General features: G+C 37.5%; 1 protein-coding gene across 1 annotated transcript in view; it reads left to right on the top strand.

Moving 5' to 3' along the window:
• Positions 1 to 25,217, top strand: part of LOC135466666 (protein trachealess-like) — a 60,408-nt gene that overhangs the window by 24,140 nt on the left and 11,051 nt on the right. The window contains exons 4-5 of the mRNA XM_064744291.1: positions 11,432 to 11,511; positions 24,676 to 24,765. Of these exons, the coding sequence (XP_064600361.1) occupies positions 11,432 to 11,511; positions 24,676 to 24,765 (170 nt within the window). The remainder of the gene's footprint in view (positions 1 to 11,431; positions 11,512 to 24,675; positions 24,766 to 25,217) is intronic.

Below are 25,217 nucleotides of genomic sequence, written 5' to 3'. Positions count from 1 at the left end.
ATTGTTTTCCTGAAACAGTGAGGTGGTGAATTTTATATACTAATTGACTTCTCAATTAATGGACCAATGAGGTAGTGTGTTCAAATATAGCTCTCGCTATGGTATGGTTATGGTACGTAGCAGCTTTGCATGTAAGTCAGATTGAGTTTAGCCTGGCAGAGGTTTGTGGTATTTCTCTTTCCCCAATTGTATGTGGGAAAGTCTGCCAGCCACCTGTGGATGGTCGTGGGTTTCCCCCGGGCTCTGCCCGGTTTCCACCCACCATAATGCTTGCCGCCGTCGTATAAGTGAAATATTCTTGAGTACGGCGTAAAACACGAATCAGAAAAAAAAAAAATCTCTCCCCAATCAATCCAACTTGACAGCTGTCATAGAGGTGAAAAGTTCTTAAGTATGGTGTTAAACACCAACCTTTCAGTCAATCAGTCATCCAAAGAACCTGTCAGAGGCAATAATCTAGTCGCCACCCACACCTCATATTTGCAGGCCTTTAGATGACTCAAAAAATGTGCTCAAAATTTTCCATGTTTTTTGTTTTTGTTTCTTGCATGCCATTCAAAGATAAGTGACATAAATGAACTGTAAGTTTAAAATTAATATTTGTTTTCTTTTGGCAGTTTTGTTTAACTTCATGTGCATGTTTTCGTAAACACTAAGTTAAACAATACAATTTTCCGGAAATGTCTTCCTCTTAAACATTCAGCAGTGGACTATTAATGTTGATGTAAATCCTCAAAATGGTGAAATCTGACAGAAAAGCATTTTCAGTTTAAAAAAAAAAAAGTCTTTAGTTTTTGTTTAGATTTATGCCTTTCTCAGCTTCATTGATTACCAAAAGAATGTGGAGAAAAGTGTAAGCACGTGAAGTTTCCAGAAAAGGTATACATGTTCATATAGTGATCATTATTATAAAACTGGTCTGAATTTTATCTCTGACAAATGATTGTAACCCTAGTATAAATGAAGTAAAAATGTCATCTTTCAAATACGCATCCTGCATATCAGTTATGAAAACTGAACCTATTCTTTTTATTGTCATTCCTGTGAAATCATTTTCTTGTGCTTACTTTGCTATTTTTGATTTTATGCATTGCACTTTTTAAACTGTTGAATTATATAATTATTTTCATCTCTGTAAATGAGTTCTGGTGAATCTGTATGAGAAGGATTTTAGATAAACTAATGTAAAATAATGTAAACTAAACTAAACGCTTAAAGAAGATTCAGATTTGGCAGACCATTTCAAATATAAATGCTTAATTTAAGTCTTATGTAACAGTTATTTAAGTTCTAATATAATGCCATGAATTTGGTTGGATTTTCAAAGTGAAAATCTGGTTTTGTTTTTCTAAAGGCTTAAAACTGCCCTAGAGGATTTAATTGAAGTATACATATATATATATATATATATATATATATATATATATATATATATATAGCTGTGTTTGTGTAAGATTTTACCTTTGCATGCATCAATACAGGTTTGTAGTTTAAGGGGTTTTTTTCTTCTTTTTTTTTTCTAAGGGTCTAAAACATACATGTACATGTTGACATTCTGAAACTGTATTTTAAGGCTTTTACGAAAATGATTAAATTTTTTAAAGCTTTAAAGAACTTTCTTTTGAGAATATGAGGTACAAATACATTATTTTTCCACCAAATAAAACGTGTTTCAAAGGTAACCAGAAATAAGAATTAACCTTTAGAAAATGTGCCAGCATTATGTGAAGGGCTGTGTTGAGTGGGAAGAAGTGGGCTGTACAGGATTGAGTTTCAGCGGGTTTACTGGTTAAGGCTATTTTGAGCGGTGTCAGTGTTGGGGGTGAACGAGAGAGGGGTAAGGGTTAATACCCTGATGTTCATTCCAGGGGCGGGGTAATCCCAGCAAACAGTTCTCATCATCGGGATCAGGCCAGCCAACTCCAGCTTCCAACAAATCTCTAATTATTTCTAATTGCTAAAATTGTGGTTTCTGGGCGACATTGAGACGGTGTTTATGAGAGGAGGAGTGATCTGTGGCCATTTCCTCAGTCGAGATGCTGTATCGTCCTCCTTAATCTTGGGATTAGCAGCTTATTGATATCTACTGCTCCATCCAGATGGATGCCTGTGGCAAATTTATTCTGATTTATGACAGGGAATCTGAACGGCAGAAAGTTACATACACATGAACAAAAACAGAACAGTAAATTAGCTGTCGGTTACATTTGCAAGCACATAAGCAGTTGACAAAAATAATTGCTTTGTTTCATATATTTTTTTGTAGATACAGCTTTGTTGCTTTAAATACAGGTCCATGGCAGAAACAATGATTATCGTGAAAATGCATAGGAGAGATTTTTTCATTTATTGATGAAGGCATTTTTGATTTACTACAGTTAATCATAGTAGAATAAATTCATGCATAACTATTTAATTTTTGAATTAACATAATAACCTTTTTTTAGAGAAGATGTAGATTTTTGTGAAGTTAAAATAGCTGAGAGTCAGAGACTGGCCATCTAAGAGTTAGATGCGTTTTATATTTCTATGGGGGGAAAAGTAACTAAGTGTCCAGTCGCATGTGATCCATCAGCACATGATGCATGTAGGTGTGAGATGTCTGCTGCGTCGCGGATGACTGACACTCGAGTGCGACATCCATATTGGTGCACTTGACTAGATCTAATGCCCCTTAGACCAATTACACAAATCACGCCCCGAGACAAAGTGATGGTTTTCTACCACATTAAACCTCGACATGTGACACTCCTTAAGAACAATCCCCATTAGAAGGAAATCTAAAACTGTTTTTTTTTTCCCGCAGCAGAGTGGCTCAGGACAAGTGCCGTTGTTGTCATGGCCTCTCACAGATCACCACGATCTAACACCCGGGCTGGCACTCAGCCACTCGTCCCTAAAAACTCCCCATTTCTGCAGTAATCTACACCTGGCTCAACTGTAACCCCTCTAACTCCCACCCAGGTGCTAACATTTTCCCCTGCCCACGGGTGGCCCGAAGCAATGTAGGATTCATTTTTTCATATCAACAGTTACATGTATTTTCTTACATTGTCTCGGTTTGGGGTTGTACATTTAGTGTCAGTAAAATGAAAGTTTCATTTTGTTTGAAACAAGAATAATGTTAACCAACATGTATGCACATGTAAGTCTTACATTTACATCAGAGTTAAGAAAAGCGGTACCTTGACTTGAAAATAGTGATTCAGAAAATCAGATATTGAAATAATTTTTTTTTTCTTCATTTGATTGATGTTTGTTGTTGTATGTTTGAATATTTTCACGTACATGTACTGAAAGTGTGCAGTGAGTTGGAACAGGGAAGTTCTAGTAATTTTATTTATTTATTTGATTACATAACACCTTACATAAGATTATTTCACTTATACGACGGCAGTCAGCGTTATGGTGGGAGAAAACTGAGAATGGTCCATCAACTGTCTGCAGGTTGCTGCCAGACCTTCTGCTGTTTCCTGTCAGAAAGATGAAGGTACATGATGAAGACCTGCAGATTTCATGATGATTAAATGCTGTAGATATCACAAAGTGGAAATTTTTGATTTCTTAATATGTTGTTGTTTAGACTGAGAAGATGTAAGATAAAATTAGCATAAGTGTGATTTTAAGTTTAAGAACACAAAGTTTAAGATTTGTTTCTATGATTTTTTTCTTATCCACTGAAAACAAAGAAGTATCACATATAAATGCATGCACATATAGTATCTACTGTACATCACGTATAGTTTAACATTTTTTAAGTGACACATTTTACTGGGTTCAGGTTGATTCCTTCATCCTCCTTACAGGGCCAATGAAGAGTGTTTTCTGAAACGTCATTTTCGTTAATTTCTTATTATGAAACCTTAGTGTCGGCATCAAAAAGTATCAGTTTAAGGTCTTCAAGCGTTTCTCACGGAGCTTTTTTACAGACCAGAGTTAAGGTATAGATTAGTGCAGTAGATAAGTGCTGTAGATATCATCAATTGATATAATTGGCAATTCTTTTGCTCTTTTTAAAGATTGAGAGAAGTTTCTTTATAAAATTGGTGTAAGCATGTTTTTAAGTGTGAAGAGGGGAATTTTAACATTTGTTTCAATGCCTTTCTCCTCAGCCACTCAAAAAAAGAAGTTTTGTAATAAACAAGTATTAAAAAGTATCAAATATATGCACGTGTAGTAATGAGCATGCATGAAAGTGTTAATCATTTGGAAATGCAAATGCTGGTGGTCATCAGCCATTTGAGTGCATTTTGGTCGTGCCTACCTTTATGTTAACGGATTTTCAGTTGTCGTTCTGAGAAGCTCAGCTGTATTAATATTAGCCCAGATCTGTGAACATTAATAAGTTAATAAATCTGATAAAAACAATGAAGTCGACAAGATATTTGGAGAGATTTGGATGAGTCTGTGGAGATAACCCCTGTAGTGGCATTACAAGTATTTTAAGATGCCTTCTCGTATAATGCAGTAGGCAGTTGCCAAAGATAATAGATTAAAGCCGTCTCAAGTGTTTATTATACCAGATGTTTGTGGCGATATGCACGGATGCCTTGAGCTCTTTACCATGACAAAGGGAAATAAAAGTGAGCATTTTCGGCCTGGAGGGTATACATTATGATGATAATCGTTTGAATATTCATACAAGCTCGTTAATTCTAGCTTTATCTTGTAATTGTAATCAATTAAAGGTATAAACTTAGAGCTCTACCGAGTTATGGATCTCGTGAAGCATACCTGAATGAGACTTCTCAGACTGTTCAACCTTGAATAAGCAGATAGTCATTTCATACTCATGTCAGTTTGATTGCAAATGACACCTGGTACATAATCAGTTTTGTAGAGTGACTTTAATTGGTTAAATTTATTAGCCTTTTAATAGGACTCCCTCTTACAGCATCATGCTTTCTTCAGCGCGGTCACTAGTAGATTTTTAGAATATGGTGTTGAAAAATGTCCAGTCTTTCTTTCCCAAAATTTTAAGTATATTAAGGACACTAACATGTGGACCTATTTCTAGCATGATAATGAGGGGGAGGGGGGGGGGGGGGCTGTGACTGAGGGTGTTTAGCATGCCAGCATGGCTCAGTGACCCAGGAACCTCTCACTAACAGTTGCTGTCAGTTCAAGTCCAGGCCTGTGAGCATCCTGCTGATGGTCATGGGTTTTCCCCAGGCTCTGCCCGGTTCCTTCCCACCATAATGCTAATGGTTGTCTTATCGGTGAAATATCCTTGAGTACGGCGTAAAACACTAACCAAATCAAATCAAATCTAGCATGATAGCAAAGAAATTTTGCTTGAGTACCTGTGTATAAATGAAGATGTTAAGATGAATATGCGTCATGGGAGATATTACAAGGTGCTTAAACAGTTAAAAGTTGGAGGCTTTTTCAGGACAAATAACATATTTGTGACATGCTTGTGTAATTGTATGACTTGGTACATTGATATTTGATTCATCTTTTATTTTATTTTAATATTCAAACAAAACTTTACATATAAAAACAAAAAATAGTGCACTAATAAAATATATGTCATAAATATTATTCGAGTGAGATACATTTCAAAATATCAGATGACTGCTATCCATTTATTATATTACATTACAAGCCTGAAAATGTCGGTGCCTGACATTTTCGAAAGTAACATTTCAGAGAAAGTTGTAAGACCCATATTGTCCAATGTTATCTAATCTTAACCGGTGAAACTTAAATAGCAAAAATATTGATGTAATAACACTTTGGAGAAAGAAGTAAGACCCACATTGCCTGGGTACATAGTATCAAACCAAGGTTACACAGGTTAAAATTAGATAGCATTGGATAATATGGGTCTTACAACTTTCTCCAAAATGTTACTTTCCAAAATGCCAGGCACCAGGTACATAAATTTTCAGGCTTGTAATGTAATATAATAAATGGATATCTGTCATCTGATATCTTGTAATGTATCTAACTCGAATAATATTTATGATATGTATTTTATTTTGTTTGAATAAAGTGTTCAAGATGTCTACATTATACAACATGCATTCAATTGTCTTACATATAGTTGGAGAGTACATGTAAACTGATGTCGAAAGCCATTAATCAATGGATGGAGTAAGGTTGAGTGAAACTGTTAAAATTGTATATATACATAGATGTGCCTATATATATATATATAGTGAGAAGGAAAAGCAAGCCTTTCTCAACTTTCTACATACACCGTATACACCGTATTTGTATTCCTACAGTGCTGCTCTTGAAATAGATTCTAACATTGCAGTTGTTGTGAGTTCAAGTCCAGCTCATGTTGGCTTCCTTTGCAGCTGTACATGGGAAGGTCTGCAGCAACCTGTAGATGGTTCCGGGTTCCCCCCAGGCTTTGCCCGGTTTCCTCCCATTGGCTGATGTCGTATAAAAGAAATATTCTTTAGAATAATGGTGTGAAACACCACTGATAAATAAAGTAGCTAGTTCACGATGAGAATGAAGCTTTGTTTCCAATTCATCATTTCATTCTTTCAAGTGCAGTATTTACTGTTACTTTCTTTCTTTTTTTTTGTTGGCCATAATTACATTATTTCAATCAGTACATGTGAGCTGTAAGTAGAATCGTACATGCTTTAGGGCATGTACACCTAAATTTTTGAAGAGCAATCCTGTGTCGAATATTTTAACTCACATGTACATCTTACTGTTAGTGCAGTGTGTAATGTCTTGGGATGTTTTTGGGTGCTTGGTGGTTTGGCGTTCATGTATATAGTGACTTCAGCTGGTAGGAACAAAGGTCTGCACATAGGTGATGATAATTCAGTGCTAGGGACTGAAGACAAATGCTGATAATTCGGTACAAATTTTATTTGGATCAGATTGCCTGACCCACTACCTGAGGGCAAACAATGTGCACATTTAAAGCCAGCCAAAAATAAAAATGCTTAAAACCACCTCATTTTAAAGGTATCAGTTTGATGCATGAGATGCACTGTTATAATAGAATGAATTGAATCTAATTACTTTGAAAGTTAATAGCTTTGTTTTGATTTATACAGTATGATTTGCAATATTTGAAAACTGTCTTTCCTTGAAATATTGATACTACTATTGAGCTTTTCTTGTACATAATGTGTTGTTGATAAAGCCATGTATTTATGACTGGAAATTGTCTTTTTAGAAAAACTGGTGATGAAAGGCTATGGTGATAAAGCAAATATGTTACTTTTATTACAATGCTTGGTGAAAGTTCTTAAGGTGAAATATCCTCCAAACTCTTTATTACACAGATGAAAGCCCTGTATTAAAGGTAAAATATCAGTATCATATGAACTTATTAAACTCTTTTTTTACATCGTTGAAATATCAGGATTCTTTTTGTTGTCGATGAAGTGAAAATTTTTGATACTGTCAGACTGTGACAAAATTATCAGCCAAAGTATCATATTTGGGCCATCAACCTTTTTACATGTTCACCTGCCTTTGATTTAAGCATATTTTGATGCTGTCAGACTGTGTCAAAATTGTCAGCCAAAATACTGTATTTGGGCCATCAACCTTTGCACATGTTCATCTGCCGTTGATTTAAGCATATTTTGATGCTGTCAGACTGTGTCAAAATTGTGAGGCAAAATACCGTATTTGGGCCATCAACCTTTGCACATGTTCACCTGCCGTTGATTTAAGCATATTTTGATACTGTCAGACTGTGACAAAATTGTCAGCCAAAATAACGTATTTGGGCCATCAACCTTTGCACGTGTTCATCTGCCGTTGATTTAAGCATATTTTGATGCTGTCAGACTGTGTCAAAATTGTGAGGCAAAATACCGTATTTGGGCCATCAACCTTTGCACATGTTCACCTGCCATTGATTTAAGCATATTTTGATGCTGTCAGACTGTGTCAAAATTGTGAGGCAACATACCGTATTTGGGCCATCAACCTTTGCACATGTTCACCTGCCATTGATTTAAGCATATTTTGATGCTGTCAGACTGTGTCAAAATTGTGAGGCAACATACCGTATTTGGGCCATCAACCTTTGCACATGTTCACCTGCCGTTGATTTAAGCATATTTTGATACTGTCAGACTGTGACAAAATTGTCAGCCAAAATACTGTATTTGGGCCATCAACCTTTGCACATGTTCACCTGCCATTGATTTAAGCATATTTTGATGCTGTCAGACTGTGTCAAAATTGTGAGGCAACATACCGTATTTGGGCCATCAACCTTTGCACATGTTCACCTGCCGTTGATTTAAGCATATTTTGATACTGTCAGACTGTGACAAAATTGTCAGCCAAAATAACGTATTTGGGCCATCAACCTTTGCACGTGTTCATCTGCCGTTGATTTAAGCATATTTTGATACTGTCAGACTGTGTCAAAATTGTGAGGCAAAATACCGTATTTGGGCCATCAACCTTTGCACATGTTCACCTGCCGTTGATTTAAGCATATTTTGATACTGTCAGACTGTGACAAAATTGTCAGCCAAAATAACGTATTTGGGCCATCAACCTTTGCACGTGTTCATCTGCCGTTGATTTAAGCATATTTTGATGCTGTCAGACTGTGTCAAAATTGTGAGGCAAAATACCGTATTTGGGCCATCAACCTTTGCACATGTTCACCTGCCATTGATTTAAGCATATTTTGATGCTGTCAGACTGTGTCAAAATTGTGAGGCAACATACCGTATTTGGGCCATCAACCTTTGCACATGTTCACCTGCCATTGATTTAAGCATATTTTGATGCTGTCAGACTGTGTCAAAATGTGAGGCAACATACCGTATTTGGGCCATCAACCTTTGCACATGTTCACCTGCCGTTGATTTAAGCATATTTTGATACTGTCAGACTGTGACAAAATTGTCAGCCAAAATACTGTATTTGGGCCATCAACCTTTGCACATGTTCACCTGCCATTGATTTAAGCATATTTTGATGCTGTCAGACTGTGTCAAAATTGTGAGGCAACATACCGTATTTGGGCCATCAACCTTTGCACATGTTCACCTGCCGTTGATTTAAGCATATTTTGATACTGTCAGACTGTGACAAAATTGTCAGCCAAAATAACGTATTTGGGCCATCAACCTTTGCACGTGTTCATCTGCCGTTGATTTAAGCATATTTTGATACTGTCAGACTGTGTCAAAATTGTGAGGCAAAATACCGTATTCGGGCCATTTCACATGTTCATCAGCCATGAAAGGAAAATGTTGAAGAATTAGAGTAGTCAATAGAATACATGGATATTTCACAATGAAGTTTGAATACACTGTATATGATTTTCTTGATCTTGTTAAGATTATGCATAAAGTCACTGTGTGAAGTGAAGTATACTTAAGTGTAAGCATCCTGTAGCCTGTTTACAGTACAAGTACATGTACATGTACCTAGCTGTCAGGAGATAAATTATGGCATTTTAATAACTGAACAGTTTTTGTTGTTGTCTTAACTGCTTGTCACGCTTCAGGGAATTATGCTTCATTTCAAAAACAGTTTAATTATTTATTGACGGATTATCTTCTATTATCTTACCCAAAATTTATTAACTTTTCCAAGAGAATTGCTTGTGCACTGTAATATTTAGACCCTATATGTCATGCAGTGTGATTGAGTTTGATGAGTTTACTTCTTACTGATCATGAGTGCATCAGGTGTGACTTAACTTTCTCAGCTGACTTTCCTGTGGTAAACTGCTTCCAGATGCTAATATCCCTTAATACCACTGAGATGAACGGACATCACCGAAGGATTCTTTAGAATATTGAAGAGATCGGATCCTCTTGTATACTGCTGTACTATACCACACGACTGAGGTGTAGTAGAAGTCCATTTGAGGGCCACACCTCACACGCCTCTCTTGCTGTGCCACAAGACTGAGGTGTGGCAGAAGTCCATTTGAGGGCCACGCCTCACACATCTGTCTTGCTGTGTCGCAAAACTTAGGTGTAGCAGAAGTCCATTTGAGGGACACACCTGATGCACCTCTCTTGCTGTGCCACAAGACTGAGGTGTAGCAGAAGTCCATTTGAGGAACACACCTGATGCACCTCTTGCTGTGCCACAAGACTTAGGTTTAACAGAAGAGCTGACACAGCTCTGCCAGTTTTGTAGAGGCAACCTAGCTGCAGCACAGGGCAGATGTCTGATGTACATGTGAATGTGTAAAACTTTCAACACACATGACGCCTACCAGATGATTTAGAATGAAGACTTATATATGTACATACATGTAATTTGTTTTTTATAATTTTACAGGTGTTGCATTTGATGCTAATGAATGTCATTAATCAATCTGCAAATTGTGACCACTGGATTTAGATTTGTTAAGTTGCTCTAGGCAAACAGTTTCATGGAATTCATGGAAAAAAAATTTTGATCCTGTTTTGTTGTGTCTTTTTAAGGCTTTTCATCAAAAATAAAAACCCATTTTCTCCTATCCATGTCTTGTACAATCCACAGATCATGCATTGCTTACATCAGTTGTACTCATTGATTGCCATGCTTAACGGCAGGCTAATGACATCTCTGTCATCAAGGATCCTGTTTTTATCTGCTTATTGTTGTCATTTATACAGTCATGTGGCTCCTGATTTACATAAAGTCAAACATGTGTTAAAAATTTAATAATCTCTTTGTTTGAGTGAAATTTCTGGTAAAACACGCTTTTTGATTGAAATGAGAGAATATTTTTGAGGTGGAGGGGGTGTGAGAGTTCTGTTCTTTTTTCCTTCTCTGAACTGTGTTGTTGTCTGTATGGTTAACTCAATCCACATTACAAGTTTAAAGGAGGAATTTTTATGTATATAAGTATGCAAATTGTTGAGATATTTATTCTCTTGCATTGCCAGGTGATAAAAGTTTAATGGCTGTTATCAGTCATTTAGGAGTTGTGTGAAGTCTTGAGTCTTAAGGGCCACTCTTCATTCAGTAAAGATATTTCATGTCAGCCACTGGTACCTGCGCAAAAGCCCTCATGTTGTACAAGGATTTTATTGTCTTTTTGATCTGGCAGATAATTCATTCAGCTGTTCTGACATGGCTTTCAATTTGGATTCTCCAAGATTGATGAATTGAACTGAATGATATTGGGGTGTTTTGATGTATCGGTTAGTCTTGTTTGCTTGTAAATGTGATAAAATATCTCACATTCTTGACCCTCTAGGCTCTTTTTTGTCTTTTTGCTTTCTTCCTTTTTCTGTCTCATTTTCAAGGAACGCATTTCCACACGCCTTGACACGTTTGTCTCTCCGTATTAAGAGGCACAGATTATGGAGGTTCCCACGCGTGAAAATCCAGCCCCTTTGTCACAAATCTATACAAGGCCTTCTCTTCTGACACGCTCAGCCCCTAGACTAATTGCTAAAGAACTCGTTTTTCTGATCAGTTCCACTAGTTTGAAGAATTCACTGACAGATTTTAATTTTCTTGCCACTAGGTGGACCACCGAGGAGGCGGAACATGACGGCCGTTGCCATGGAAATTTTTGAATCTCATCAAGGAACTCATATATTACAGGTACTGTCTTAGTTAGCGACTTTGTTGTTACTGTTGACTTCATTATCTGGGCTATGCAAGGGTCTGTCCACACTGGTCACTCCTGATCATTTTGCTGTGAAAACAAGACTGATTCCATTACAGCAGCCAACCAATGCCAGGAGTGATTTGTTCTAAAGCTTAACTGGCATGCACGGGAGAGTAAGACTCAACTAAACTCAAACCCACTGTTGTGTCGGGCTTTAAATGCTTGTGTATAGAAAGTAATGATGCGGCACCATTGGTGTTAGACTACCGTTATTACATTGTATATGCCATCAGTGACTGGGAACAAGTCCTTGCAACCAGTTGATTTTAGTGGAGTCTTAAGCCAAGCTTTTGGCTTTAGCATGCAAAGTGTTTATTTCGTCTGTTTTAGTTTTGTTTGCTACTTACATAATTTTTTTTTTTAATGTTGTGGAAACTACATAATCTGCACACATCATTTAAAATTCAAAGGATCCCAGAATAAATTACTGATATTGTCATTCAGATATGTACATGTTAATATATCAATAGAAAAAAAGATTATTCAGCCATCCCAATATTTACATTTTATATTTTTATGTGTGTTGTCTTATTGTTGCAGAAAAAACAAAACAAAAAAGTTTTCTGTTGCTGAAATAAATTAGTTAGCTACTCTCACTGGAGGATCACTTAAATTGTACATCTCATGGTTGAAGATTACAAATTCAAGATAATTATCATTTCTTAACTGGTAATTGTTTTTTGATGGGTAGAATAAATCATTTTTCCATGCTGGAGTAGGGTATAAAAATAAAAACATCAAATTTGTGGAAAATTTTTGTTATCTTGCCGATTTCTTGTGTTGAAGACATGTTTACATGGTCATAAAACCTAGAAAAACTGGAAAATCATTAAACCATGGTGGTCGAATAAAATAAGTATGTGGAGTTTCTATTTCAGAGTGGCAAATTAAAATTGGAGTTGCCTAAAAATGTATATTTTTCTTCCCTGAGAAATAAGCTTTGATTTTCCAGGTCAATGGAGAGTGTGAAAGTTTTGTTGTGAAGGCTACAGGAGTGTTGTTGAGTGGGATTCTGGGTAAAAGAGGAGAGTCAATCCATGTGTAAACACGGAGATCTGGCCGTACCATCTCAGTGCGTGACAGTAAATAAAATGCTGCAAATTCCTGCGGAACGTTTATCATTGAAAACCAGGAATAATAGAGCAAAAGAAATGACAGTTGCTTGTTAGAATTGATTAGCTTGATGAATCGGCGTTGTCCTTTTAACGATAAACCAGCACAGGTGTGTGGGTGGGGGGTGTTTGTTTACTGTTAGTCACCTGCTTCCAAAGGTGCTGGAAGAAGAGCACATTTTCCGCATGGTGACACCTGTGCGGTGCTTCATGACAGTTCGTAAATACTTTCTTTTTTTTTTTGGTGACTTTAATTTTCTCTTAAATAATGGCACGTTTGGATGTTTTAACTTAAACATTGTCATTTCCAAAAATAGAGATTACAGTATTCAATATTAGTGGACTTTAGAAAGTTTTCTTAAAGTAGCCTGCAGTCCTGCTACATTACAACTTCTGTATGCATCTCCTTTGGCCGCTGGTTTGAACACACACCATGCTTTCAATGATTCATGACCATCAAAATTTGAACTGTGCCTTAGTCATTTTTTAAATTTTTGTTTTGTTCAACTTAATCTACATGTAGATTATTCATGGGTTATAGTGAGAATATGCTTCAAACAGAATGGTCTGTGAATCGGAGCAGGGTTAGTTTTTGTTTTGTTCTACGTCCGTTTACTGCTGTATTCAGGTAAAAGTGCTCTGATACTCTGATGACATAAAATTACATAAATTAGTATTGCTGATAATTTTTTGTGCGACTCCAAAAAAGAGAGAAAAAGAAAAGAGAAAAGAGATATAAGCATCTTACATTTGCTTACTCTGTTGGTTACTTTTAAAATGTTGCTGACTGTTTGAATTGAATGGCTTCGAGCTGGCTTGAAGTGGCTAAGACTTCTTAGGCTGTCAGCCGTGATTAATGTGGTGTGAGTGCGCTATGGATATGGTAATGATACAGCATCAGGATTAGTTACGCGGTTATTACCAGTGTTGTAAGAGTTATTGTTCCTGTCGCCGCTAGTGTAAGGCCATGTGAGGCCGTGTGGTTTACATGTCGGCTATGGCTTTATAGCACCATGGCTATTGTGGGGATTGTGTCGGTGCCGGTGTGGTATAATCAATGGGAGAGGTATAGAACGTCTCCGGATGATTTTCACTCATCACTGTGCCTAACGCCTTCCTGCTCCGTTCAAACCAATCTTCATGCCATGCTATTTCTACCAGACCCTCGCCGCTCATTTTTTTTTTTTTTTCCTTCTCATCGCTTTTGCTACAGTTCTCACTGATTGTATAGATTGAGAGAAAGTCATTTGGAGGTTGGTTTCAATAAAGTGGGAGTTTCATTTATTACTGCGGCTGATTGTGACTGGGGGAACTCCAGGAGGAAACCTTGATGAGGCCTGTGATTTATTGCCGTTTGATTGCATGTAGAAATTTTCAACACTTTTTTTTTCTTCACCTTTTGTCTCAACCAGATGTCCTTCAATTTGCAAGGTTGAGTGAATATTGGCAAAAGCACTTTCAGATTCAATCTGCACCGGCGACACTATCATGACAAAATTAAATTCATAAGCAGCAAATCATCTTTTTGGTCTGCGTAAACAGGTGGACTGGTCGCTGAAAGTAATCCCCACCTCTGCTCTGCAAATCCAATTACACAAGTAAGCCAATTGAAGGACGGACTTGGCAGGCAGGGTTTGGTGGTATTAAGGGGCATTAACTAGGGGTTTGACTGCCCTATCACGGGGTAGGGGGGCTTGTAGCTTTAGAGCCCTGCTCATTTTGATCTAGTTACCAGTGACAAGTAAAATGGCCATAGACACCAGACCCCTAACACAGCCAACGGTTGGCTCTTTTTTTTTCTGTCTTAATAGCCTGTGATTAGATCACAACTCTCATTGTTATTACCCGTAATAAATGCCTTAGCAAAAGCAGCTGTACATCGTTTACATAATATTTTGATGTTTGCTCCTGCTGATTTAATTAAAGGTGTGATAACAGAGTCAATTAAAGTTGATTGATTCAGTGTTATCCTCGCATTTTCATGTAATTGGGGTGAATAGTGATGAAAAAATAAGTTTTCATGAAGTTATAGCTGATCCTGTGAACCAACTCTGTGTCAGTAATGAGAAAATATTATAAATTATGTCACATGTGTCTTATGTCAACGTGTTACGTAAAAGATGGAGGGAAAAAAAACCACACACACAGAACGAATTCTTTTTAGAGTTGTTGGATTTCATACATTTTCCTTGCTAGGTTCTCAGGATTCAGTAAAGTTCAAAAATAATTTCTGTCTTTATTTTGTAATGTGATGTTTGTAAACTAGTGGATTTTTTTAGAGATACATGCAGGTGCTCACGTGGATTTCAGAAACTAGCGGATTTTTGAAAGACGAATGTTTTTGGGTTGTTTTGGAAGGTGTAGTGGATATTTTCAGTATTTGACTTCATTGCTTCGGTGGACAATTTATGTAGATTCTTGTCTACATGTAGAAGTGCATAACATTGACTTGGTGTAAATGTATGTGGAATCAGGCTATCTCCAGAGAGACAACTCCACTCCAAATTTGCTTAGAATTCTTTTAGCATTTTTTCTGTTTTTTTTTTTTTTCATAGTGATTCTTAACTGAGAAAACACATTTTTGCCTCCTATATAGCACCAAATCTGGAATTATTTTTAGCCATTAATGTGGCTGATTTTAAACACAGGTGTAACTTGCACAGTTTTAACTATATTTGTAAATCTGTGGTGAGTTTCTTATTTCTCTACCTTAGAAAAAAAAAAGAGAAAGATCTGTTATTTTTGTGTAAAGCTATGTAAGCAAAAAAAAAAATGTGTGAAAAAACTTTGTGGTGATCAAGAAATGATGTATTTTAACCTTTCCGCTGCTTTCAAATGCTTCTAGCATACGTAAGGAACTTTAGTGACAGATTTACATTGGGTTGTATTGCCTAACAAGGTCAGGGTCCACCTATCTTTACCTAATGAATGGCTTTGCCTAAGGATTCCACTGAATTTTCTGCCCGAATGCTAGATGACACAAAATCCTGTAGGGCCTGGGACATGTCATAGCTATTGAGAATTAAGCGTTTGAGCTTATTTGTGACCTTGTGACCTTCGGCATACATCCCTCCTTCAAACAGTGACCCTGCTTAGATCATGCCATTGATAAAATCGACAAGCAGTAATTTTCTTTAAGCTACATGGTTACCGTATGAAATAAATGAGCATTCCTTACTTAATGACTTTGAGATGTACACATAAGAGGTATTGTTGTCGTGGTGATAGATTACTTTAAATCTGTGTGCTTCTAACAATTCTCTCTTGTCTATCTTAGAAACAGTTGTTTTAGAAGTTACACCAGCTTCTGTTGCTCGGAAAAACATGGACGTGCATTTTTAATGTGCCTGTAAATAAACATCATAAATAACGTGATTTGTAGATGAACTTATTGACGGCATGTCATAAGTTCATTGATGTAGGTTAAGTATTAACATATCATCCCTCTTCTAAAGGTACATGTACAAAACTATGGAAGCTTATCATCATTTTTGTATATGATGTGAAAAGGCAATTTTATATATGCAGTTTGCCTCAGTAAATATTAATCAGTTGCAAATTTAAGATTAAGTGCTTTTGTGTAGACTTGAGAGATTATTAGGGTAAAAGTACACACAATTTGGAGAAATGATGGTGAACGTAAAAAAATGGAAATTGTGGGAAGTTTAGAAAAAAGATGACAGCAAAGACATTTAATATGTGCTCGTGTTACTGTTCAACACTGGAAGAGCAGTTACCAAAATTTATGATGCTGGTCAAATTTAGAATCATTTTTCTACAGTAACAACAATAACACTATAAATAAGTGCAAGTCTAATACTTACTGAAAGCTGTTCTTTGTAATTTACAGAAAATTGGTATTTTTTTTTTGTTTAAGTTACTTGTCTGTGTTCTCTCCTTTATTACAATAGCATATACAATTTTCTCCCTTATGAACATTATTGTCCCGCACAGTGTTGTATACATGGTGCTGTTCAATAAACTTATAAAAGCTAAAGGCCTATTTTCTCATAATAATATGATTTTCTGGCATCTCTAAAGTATATATTGTTGTAGGCCAATAGGGCAAATTGAGGACCGATAATTGACTAAATTATCAATTTATTTGATTGGAGTTTTATATACTGGACCTAAATGAGCCAAGGTGAAAATCATTGGTTAATAACAATAGCATAAAACTATGAATGAAAACTAGGTGATAATAAATTTTCATCTTTCCCATTATTTATTTTCCCCAGGAAATCATGTGATTTGTTATAGAGCATACAGCATTGGCCCTATCTCATGTGCATTTGTTACATGGCCATACAGCATTGGCCCTATGTCACGTGCATTTGTTACATGGCCATACAGCATTGGCCCTATGTCACATGCATTTGGTACAGTGTCATACAGTATTGGCCCTGTCTCACCTGCATTCAGTACAGTGTCATATAGTATTGGCCCTGTCTTATGTGCATTTGGTACAGGGGCATACAGTATTGGCCCTATCTCACATGCATTTGGTACAGGGTCATACAGTGTTGGCCCTATCTCACGTGCATTCGGTACAGGGTCATACAGTATTGGCCCTATCTCACGTGCATTTGGTACAGGGTCATACAGTATTGGCCCTATCTCACGTGCATTCGGTACATGGTCATACAGTATTGGCCCTATTTCACGTGCATTCGGTACATGGGCATACAGTGTTGGCCCTATTTCACGTGCATTCGGTACATGGTCATACAGTATTGGCCCTATCTCACGTGCATTCGGTACATGGTCATACAGTATTGGCCCTATCTCACGTGCATTCAGTACATGGTCATACAGTATTGGCCCTATTTCACGTGCATTCGGTACATGGTCATACAGTGTTGGCCCTATTTCACGTGCATTCGGTACATGGTCATACAGTGTTGGCCCTATTTCAAGTGCATTTGGTACATGGTCATACAGTATTGGCCCTATTTCAAGTGCATTCGGTACATGGTCATACAGTATTGGCCCTATTTCACGTGCATTCGGTAGAGGGTCACTCAGTATTGGCCCTATCTCACGTGCATTCGGTACATGGTCATACAGTGTTGGCCCTATTTCAAGTGCATTCGGTACATGGTCATACAGTATTGGCCCTATTTCAAGTGCATTCGGTACATGGCCATACAGTATTGGCCCTATTTCACGTGCATTCGGTAGAGGGTCACTCAGTATTGGCCCTATCTCACGTGCATTCGGTACATGGTCATACAGTGTTGGCCCTATTTCAAGTGCATTCGGTACATGGTCATACAGTATTGGCCCTATTTCAAGTGCATTCGGTACATGGTCATACAGTATTGGCCCTATTTCACGTGCATTCGGTAGAGGGTCACTCAGTATTGGCCCTATCTCACGTGCATTCGGTAAGGATCATACAGTATTGGCTGGGTGAGATGAAACTGGCCCATGCAGCAAGACCATATTGGCCCACTTTGTCCTGAATATGATCGAGGCCGTTCTGTTGTATTCTGTCAATGACATCAATATTTCATTAATAATGATCAAAATTAGGTTGATGTTGTAAATGTTGTTATTTTGTAGATTTCTGATCACCCTTGTAGTTGTGGCGTAAGGGTGCTGAATGTCAAGGGTGGCTCATGGCTATAAAGTTACCTGGGTTAAAGCTAGAATTTCATTCTTGACTGATGTTTTACAAGAGATCCGTGTAGAAAATGGGCAGAGAAGGGAGCAGATTGATGATGATCAGATAGTAAGTGGAATCTGTTACAGGAGTTGATTGGGTGTTGATGGCTCTTTACTTGCACCCCCAATATTGGGCAGGTTTTCTGGGCGCGATGTGAATGGGCAGTGATCAGTGGCTGGCGATGCTTTGATGGCTGTCAACTAATGGATTAATAACATTCCAGCGAAGTGTGAATAGCATCAGTATTAAATTGTTGATTGATTGACTCCAAGGAGACCTGCCGTAATGAGAGACATAATCAAATTTGAGCGCATCATTTATTATTCAATCTGACAACAATAGATTGCCTACACTGTAGGCCTGCTGCGCTGACAAATATAAATTTGTACTTGGCTTGTATTTCCTCAAGTGGTCTGCTATCATTACACCCCATATGAAGACCATCTGAAGGATTTCTCATTTCCCCTGACAGTACGATCCATTTGTTCAGGCTCGCTGGACAAACAGGGACCTGCAACGTGAAATATGGTTTGATGTCGTCAACAATGGGATCACATTTGCCAGGGCAATAATTTCTTCATCGGTGTCGTGCCCTTGTGCCCTTGCCTCATTTTTTCGTTATTTGCCATGTGACCTAGTGTGCAGGGAGTTGCAAGGAACAATTTCCATATTAGCCTTATAGGTTTAATTGAAGTTTGCACAACAAATGGTTGAGCACACTATACCCTTGGTCCCGGAGCTAGTCATCCTCTATCAGCCTGGAATTGCGTGAACCCCTCAGAGAATGGCCACTGTAAGTTTGCCGGTGAAAAATGCGAAAGTAAGGCGGCCCCGCGAGGTGCTCCATCATACTGCAGCTGTGTCGGCGAGGCAGCTTCGAGTCTCGGGAGAGGCCGTTCTAATACCTCCCATGAACTTTTATTAACTGAATTTCTTCGAGAACTCCCCGATCTCTTTACACGATAACTCAGCAAAGTTTTTGCCAATTTCAGCTTTACTTTGCTCCTTTTTTTCCCATGATTTGTTGAGGTTTTATCTCAACAATTTTTTGCCAAACTTAACTTCTTTACAACATAAAAGTTCAAAAGTAAATTTGTTGCAATTATGTACAATTATTGGAGTCATGTCACAGTGTCTGTACATTATAGTTTGAGATCCCAATGGCCAAACATGGGCCAAGTATTCCTCGTTTTTTTGGCTTTCCAAACTGCTTGTCATGTCTGTCAATTTCTGAAATCGTAACTTCTGTTTTCTTACACTTTCCATGACACCATAAAATTAAAATGATTATCGCTTTCATTGATTTATAAATAAATGCAGACTACTTTTGATTTGATTGAAATCTGTTTCGAGTGAAATCGGATCAAAGAAACGTGCTTCATCTTCATGATACACTTGGGAAATGATCCCAAAAATATAGATCATACAATTTTAAATTTTATTTTACCATTTTTGCTCCAAACTGATAACTGCCAAATTTTATACATCACCCGATATTCTGAAACTGAGCATTAAAGCTTCCTCGCTTTGCCAGATTCTGTTTATTCATCTTTAATAGAAAAATGTTTTAAGGTTCGTTTGAAGGGTAGGACTTCAAACGTAATATTTCATTACCTTAATTTGCAATTTAAAATGCATTTTAATGCAAATTTGTAGACCAAGTACAGAACTGTAGTTCATGTACATGTAGGCTGTCTATGAATGGAGCAGAAATAAGTCTAATGGCTCCCTTTGATATTTAAAATTATCAAAGATGAGAGTAATCAAATTATATGTAGTACGTACACTACAGAGGCAGACTTGCACCTCAAAAAGGCAATATTTTTGGCAAAGAATGGATCAGTGCAAATGCTAACAAATATTTGCTGTGATTTTAGTCCCAGATAATTACCTTTCACAATCTGTCAGCAATGTCTGCGCCTTCGAAATGGGTAATAAAATTTCTAAAATTTATGAAGCGGGTTGCATTATAACTTTAGGGTCAGTTTAACACTGAAAGGCAATAATTTGAGGCACTGTATTTCACTTGAATTAAGGATTTTTCAAGTGGCACATGTTGCTTGATTCTGATTGATTCATTTGCCTTATAGTGCCTTTTTTTGTCAGTTTTGATTAATCTCTTATGACAAAATCATCAAAATTGGCGTCTTTAAGACCCTCGTGATGTGCTTATTATTTACCCAGAATTCGGTTGACGGCTGGTATATGAATGTCTGTTTCAAAGATGTTGCATTTAGCCGTATTAATTAGTGCCTACTACTGTTTTTGTTTGTTTTTATTTCTCAGAGAATATTCAGGTTAAAGTTGAAAATATAGATGTGGCCTTATCATGGGGCTATACTTCCATCAAATTGTAATCAAATGTTAATTATTGTGGATTTGTCAAGTATTCACAACATTTTTGTTGTTTAATGTATGTGTTGTAACCATCAGGAGTGAACACACATGTCTGAGAGCTTTCTACAATTAGCATGAAACTTTAATTGTCTGCGCTCTTAGCTGGCCAGTTGAGAGTGACCACATGATCAAAGTTTTATCACATCAGTGTCGTTTTATTGGACACTTGATGTGGTGTAAGGTATCATGGCCTGTTTTGTTTGATTTGATCTGATCTCCAATTCCTCAAGAAGATAAATTTTGTGGAAAAGAAGAGACATGTTAAAGGCAATGTGAGCAGAGGTCAAGGGTTTAGTTAATTCGCTGACAGAGCAGTTCATTTAGAGTGGGCCGTCATCACAGGATGGGTGGCAAGCTCATCCATCCCTGGCTCCCATGGGCGCACTGTCACCGCGGCGATGCAGGGCCTGGCCAGCAAGGAAAGGCAGGCTAACCAGCTAGTCCGCTGACACTCGATGATAAGTGAAAATAATACACAAGACAAATGAGGGTTTTTACGGGCTGTACGCCATCGGCCTTTCCAGTCAGGTTTCGTTCCAGAGTTTGCGGTTGGTGAAGGAGTATATTGGTTCAAACAAGTGTCATCAATGTGACGATAGCTCATCCAGTTTGACACCTTCCTCCACAGTCCATCATCCAAATATTTAATCTCATCAAGACCCATGGGCACAAACAAAGGCTTTTTGTCATGTTCTCAGAATAATTGAAGCGTCAAGCCGACAAATAGGCTATTTATGATAGCCTGGAGAGTTGAACCAATCGGAGCATGATCTGGGGAGAATCTAATATGGTCTAGAGAAAATGGCAGACTTCTGGGATATAAACCCAAACTAACTCAGTGTCTAAGACAGATCAAAACACTAAGTAATTTGGATATGTTGAGTGCCAACGTCATTATCCGGAGATAACGCGATAGTCAGTGGATTAACTCCCTTGAACGTTGTAATGTCGTCCACTGGAGGATTGACTTGAAGTCTTTAGGGTAAGAACAAACTGTACGATGATGTCTACTTCGCGAACCTTATGTAGGCACATCGACCCTAAACTGTATTAACTCCTTACTTAAGTGGCGTAAAATATTCCTGTCTTGTTCGGAGTTTCTGGGCAATAAACAGGATTGGTTGAATTATGGAGGGTAGCATTCATCAATCATGCCACTCCAACACACCAAATTACTTCCTATCAGAGCAAAAACTTTAAAGAAATTTATAGCCGCCATTTCAGTCTGGGTCTGCCGTTAAATCGAAGCGACATGAAATATTCAGTATGGCGTTTGTCGTTAGTTCTGTTATTGATGACTGGAGGAATTTGTTTTCTACATGGTCAGTTTCGAGACCGCTGATGGATGGCTTGCGAGGCTGACAGATTACAGGGAGGTAACTGGTGGACTGCAAGAGTTCTCCACTTGGCCTACAAGTCAGAGATGTTATTGATGGCCTTTGGAGAGAAAAAAAATCTGTTCTCTTCCTGTAGAAGTTTTCAGAAAAACAGGCTACTTTACTATGCCCTCCTCACTGGCAGTGTTTAGTCTTCACATCTACCAGGAAGGAATCAAACTTGTTATCTCAGACATATTAATTGAACTCTTAACATGAGTTGGGTGCAAACAACTTTAATGGAGAACTTCGGAACTTAGAAAAGAGTGATTATTAAGGTTTTTTTTCTGTGGTTGTTTTTTCGTTTTTTTTTTTTTTTTTGTTTTTTTTGGCCTGAAAGCTTTAATAGTCTCTTGTTCATAAATCAGCATTTATTTACCTGTAGAATATTTGTTGTAGCAAAAATTCAAAACATTATAAACAGTCACAAAACTGTTTTCCTTGCTGAATAACGCTATAGTATTGAGGTGTAATTTCTTTCTGTTTACCTGGCCAGCCACCTGTGGCTAGCTGTAGGCTACCTGTGAAGTGAAGTTCGTTAAGTCTGCCTGTGGAAAGACTAATACCTAGCAGGAGCTACTCATACTTCTTCACAGTAGCTGTGATGTTGTTGTAATCCTGCCCAGGTGTAGCCTTCCCCAAACGGCGCAGTCTTCGTGTAAATAGGCCTGTTTTGAGATTATGACAAATGGAGAGCAAATATTGACAAAGTTGTTGGGCAGATGGAGCGGATTGGGTCCATTTTGGCCCTGGGTAATTATGGTAGCATCAGCGGGTTTTAGACAGCTTATGGGACTGAGGGAAGGCAGGCTTTGATGTAGGCAGCTGGGCATGGCATGGTGTCAGCCAGTTTTGTACTAAGTGTTGACATTGAGACGGGCCACTTCTAATAGTTTACTTGAAGATAAAGCATATCAAGGTCCCGAGAAAGCCTCGTCAATGCATCCGCCTGCACACTAGGGGTCATCCAGTACGTTCATACAAAAGAGCAATGCGGAAATAGCTAGAAATTAGCATTTGACTAATTGGAGTGTGTTGGAGAGGTTTGTTGGTGTGAGACAGTGACCACCCCAAGGGAGATCTGTTACCATGGTTACCTGTAGATGTACAGCTGGGTGTGTGGACAAACTGACCATAACTGCCAGTAAACTTGAACTTGAACTTGATATAGACTATATCATAATATGTACAAATTTCTGTACAAAATTGTGTAAGAATCATGTCATAGCAGCATTCCTTTTCACTGCGCAATGTATCACTTCTAAATTTTTTTTAACGACAAAACAATAAGAGGCCTATAATATCATGAAGTCACACTCATGTACCCCCAGCACCAAGCTGGTAAAAAATCACGTAAAAATATTTCAGATTTTAATATAGACTGAAATCATGTATATATAACTTCACATAATTTGTCCCCAGCTTATTACACTTTTGTACTAATGGAGTTGGTGAAAAAATTCCATACTGGGATTTACTGTAGTTATGAGACACAAAAACTGTATTATTGGGGGCATCTGTTTAATACATTTTGGTACACAGCTGTTCCGTACATGGGAAGGTCTGCCAGCAACCTGCGGATGGTTGTGGGTTTCCCCCGGGTTGTGCTCGGTTTCCACCCACCATAATGCTGGCCGCCGTGGTATAAGTGAAATATTCTTGAGTATGGGGTAAAACACCAATCAAATAAATAAATAAATACACAGCTGTTATTTCATGGGTGTGTTATCTACATTCCATTAATTTGTATCTATTTTAGTGTTATGATACCATGTTTTGAAATATTTACCAGCTTTCAGATTCTATTTGAATAAAAACATATGAATGAATACACTATTTAAAAAAAATAAAAAAATAAATACCCTTTTTAATGTTAATTTTGATACATTTGCTGATTTTATGAACTTTCACGAGTAAACACTTAACAGTTGTACTGCTAATAAGGGAGAATTTACCCCTGAGTTTCTCATAAGTTTCTCATAAAGCCGCCATTGCGTCATAGAAATGAATCTGAAGGACATTCACTCACATAGATCATATTGTTATAGAAGTACAGGAAATGTTAACTGTGCTAATTAAATGAAGAAGTGGACCATCTGTATGTTTTGTAATATATCCATTATTTCTGTGCCAATTCTCAGTGCGAATGTTAGTCTTCGGATTTCCAGATTTGGTCTGTAAGTAGTGGCATTTTGCATTGTCATAATGTTAGCGATGTCACACAAGGTTCCATCACACGCATGTTGCATCACCATTCATATATATGATGACACTGCACTCTTTGTGACATCACCTTGTGTTGACATTTCAGCCCAATGAACTCAGACCGCATGCCGGGTGTACCTTATGCTTGCATACATCTGTGACGTCATATGATGGGTCTGCCTATTAGGCCTATTACAGTATATTTTTCTGACATAGTTCATCCTTTTCTAGCACTCTGCTGGAACATCAAGATACAACCAATAATGATACTCAAGAAATAAGTTATGTTTAATCACTGAAGGAAAATCTGACCAATATTTTTTCTCCTTTCTTTCACAGTCTCTGGATGGTTTTGGGTTTGCTCTCTCCAATGACGGCAGATTTCTCTATGTCTCAGAAACAGTGTCAATATACCTAGGGCTTTCACAGGTACGTTGTCATGGTAACTTCATTACTCTGTCGGCTTAATTAATACTGGATTTCACCTGAAGCTTGGTATGTAAAAATACACTTTCAGAAGCACTTTCTGATGTGAAATAAATGAAAATTTCACAGAAAAAGCTGTTAAGGGGCCCCATATGGTGGATGAATCTTGAATTATTGTGCAAAATACGTCACTTGAAAAAATGCCAAACTTGAGGCGAAATGCGGCCTAAGTATAAGTCCATCCAACAAGCACATTGGGATTCCAGATATGATATATATGACGGAGAATTTACTGACATTAATTAGCAACATCTTTAAAAACAAGATAATGAACTGATAGAGTTTGATTTCGTGGGAGTTTGGAAACACAAGTGCAAGTAGTTACATCTCAGACTGTACTGAATTAAATCAATGGCTTTGTGTGTTTATATTTTATTTAATTATGAAGTAATCTT

Source organism: Liolophura sinensis, chromosome 6, assembly GCF_032854445.1.
Source record: "Liolophura sinensis isolate JHLJ2023 chromosome 6, CUHK_Ljap_v2, whole genome shotgun sequence".
NCBI classification, from domain to species: Eukaryota; Metazoa; Mollusca; class Polyplacophora; order Chitonida; family Chitonidae; genus Liolophura; species Liolophura sinensis.
This window is presented reverse-complemented; position numbering and strand designations above follow the sequence as displayed.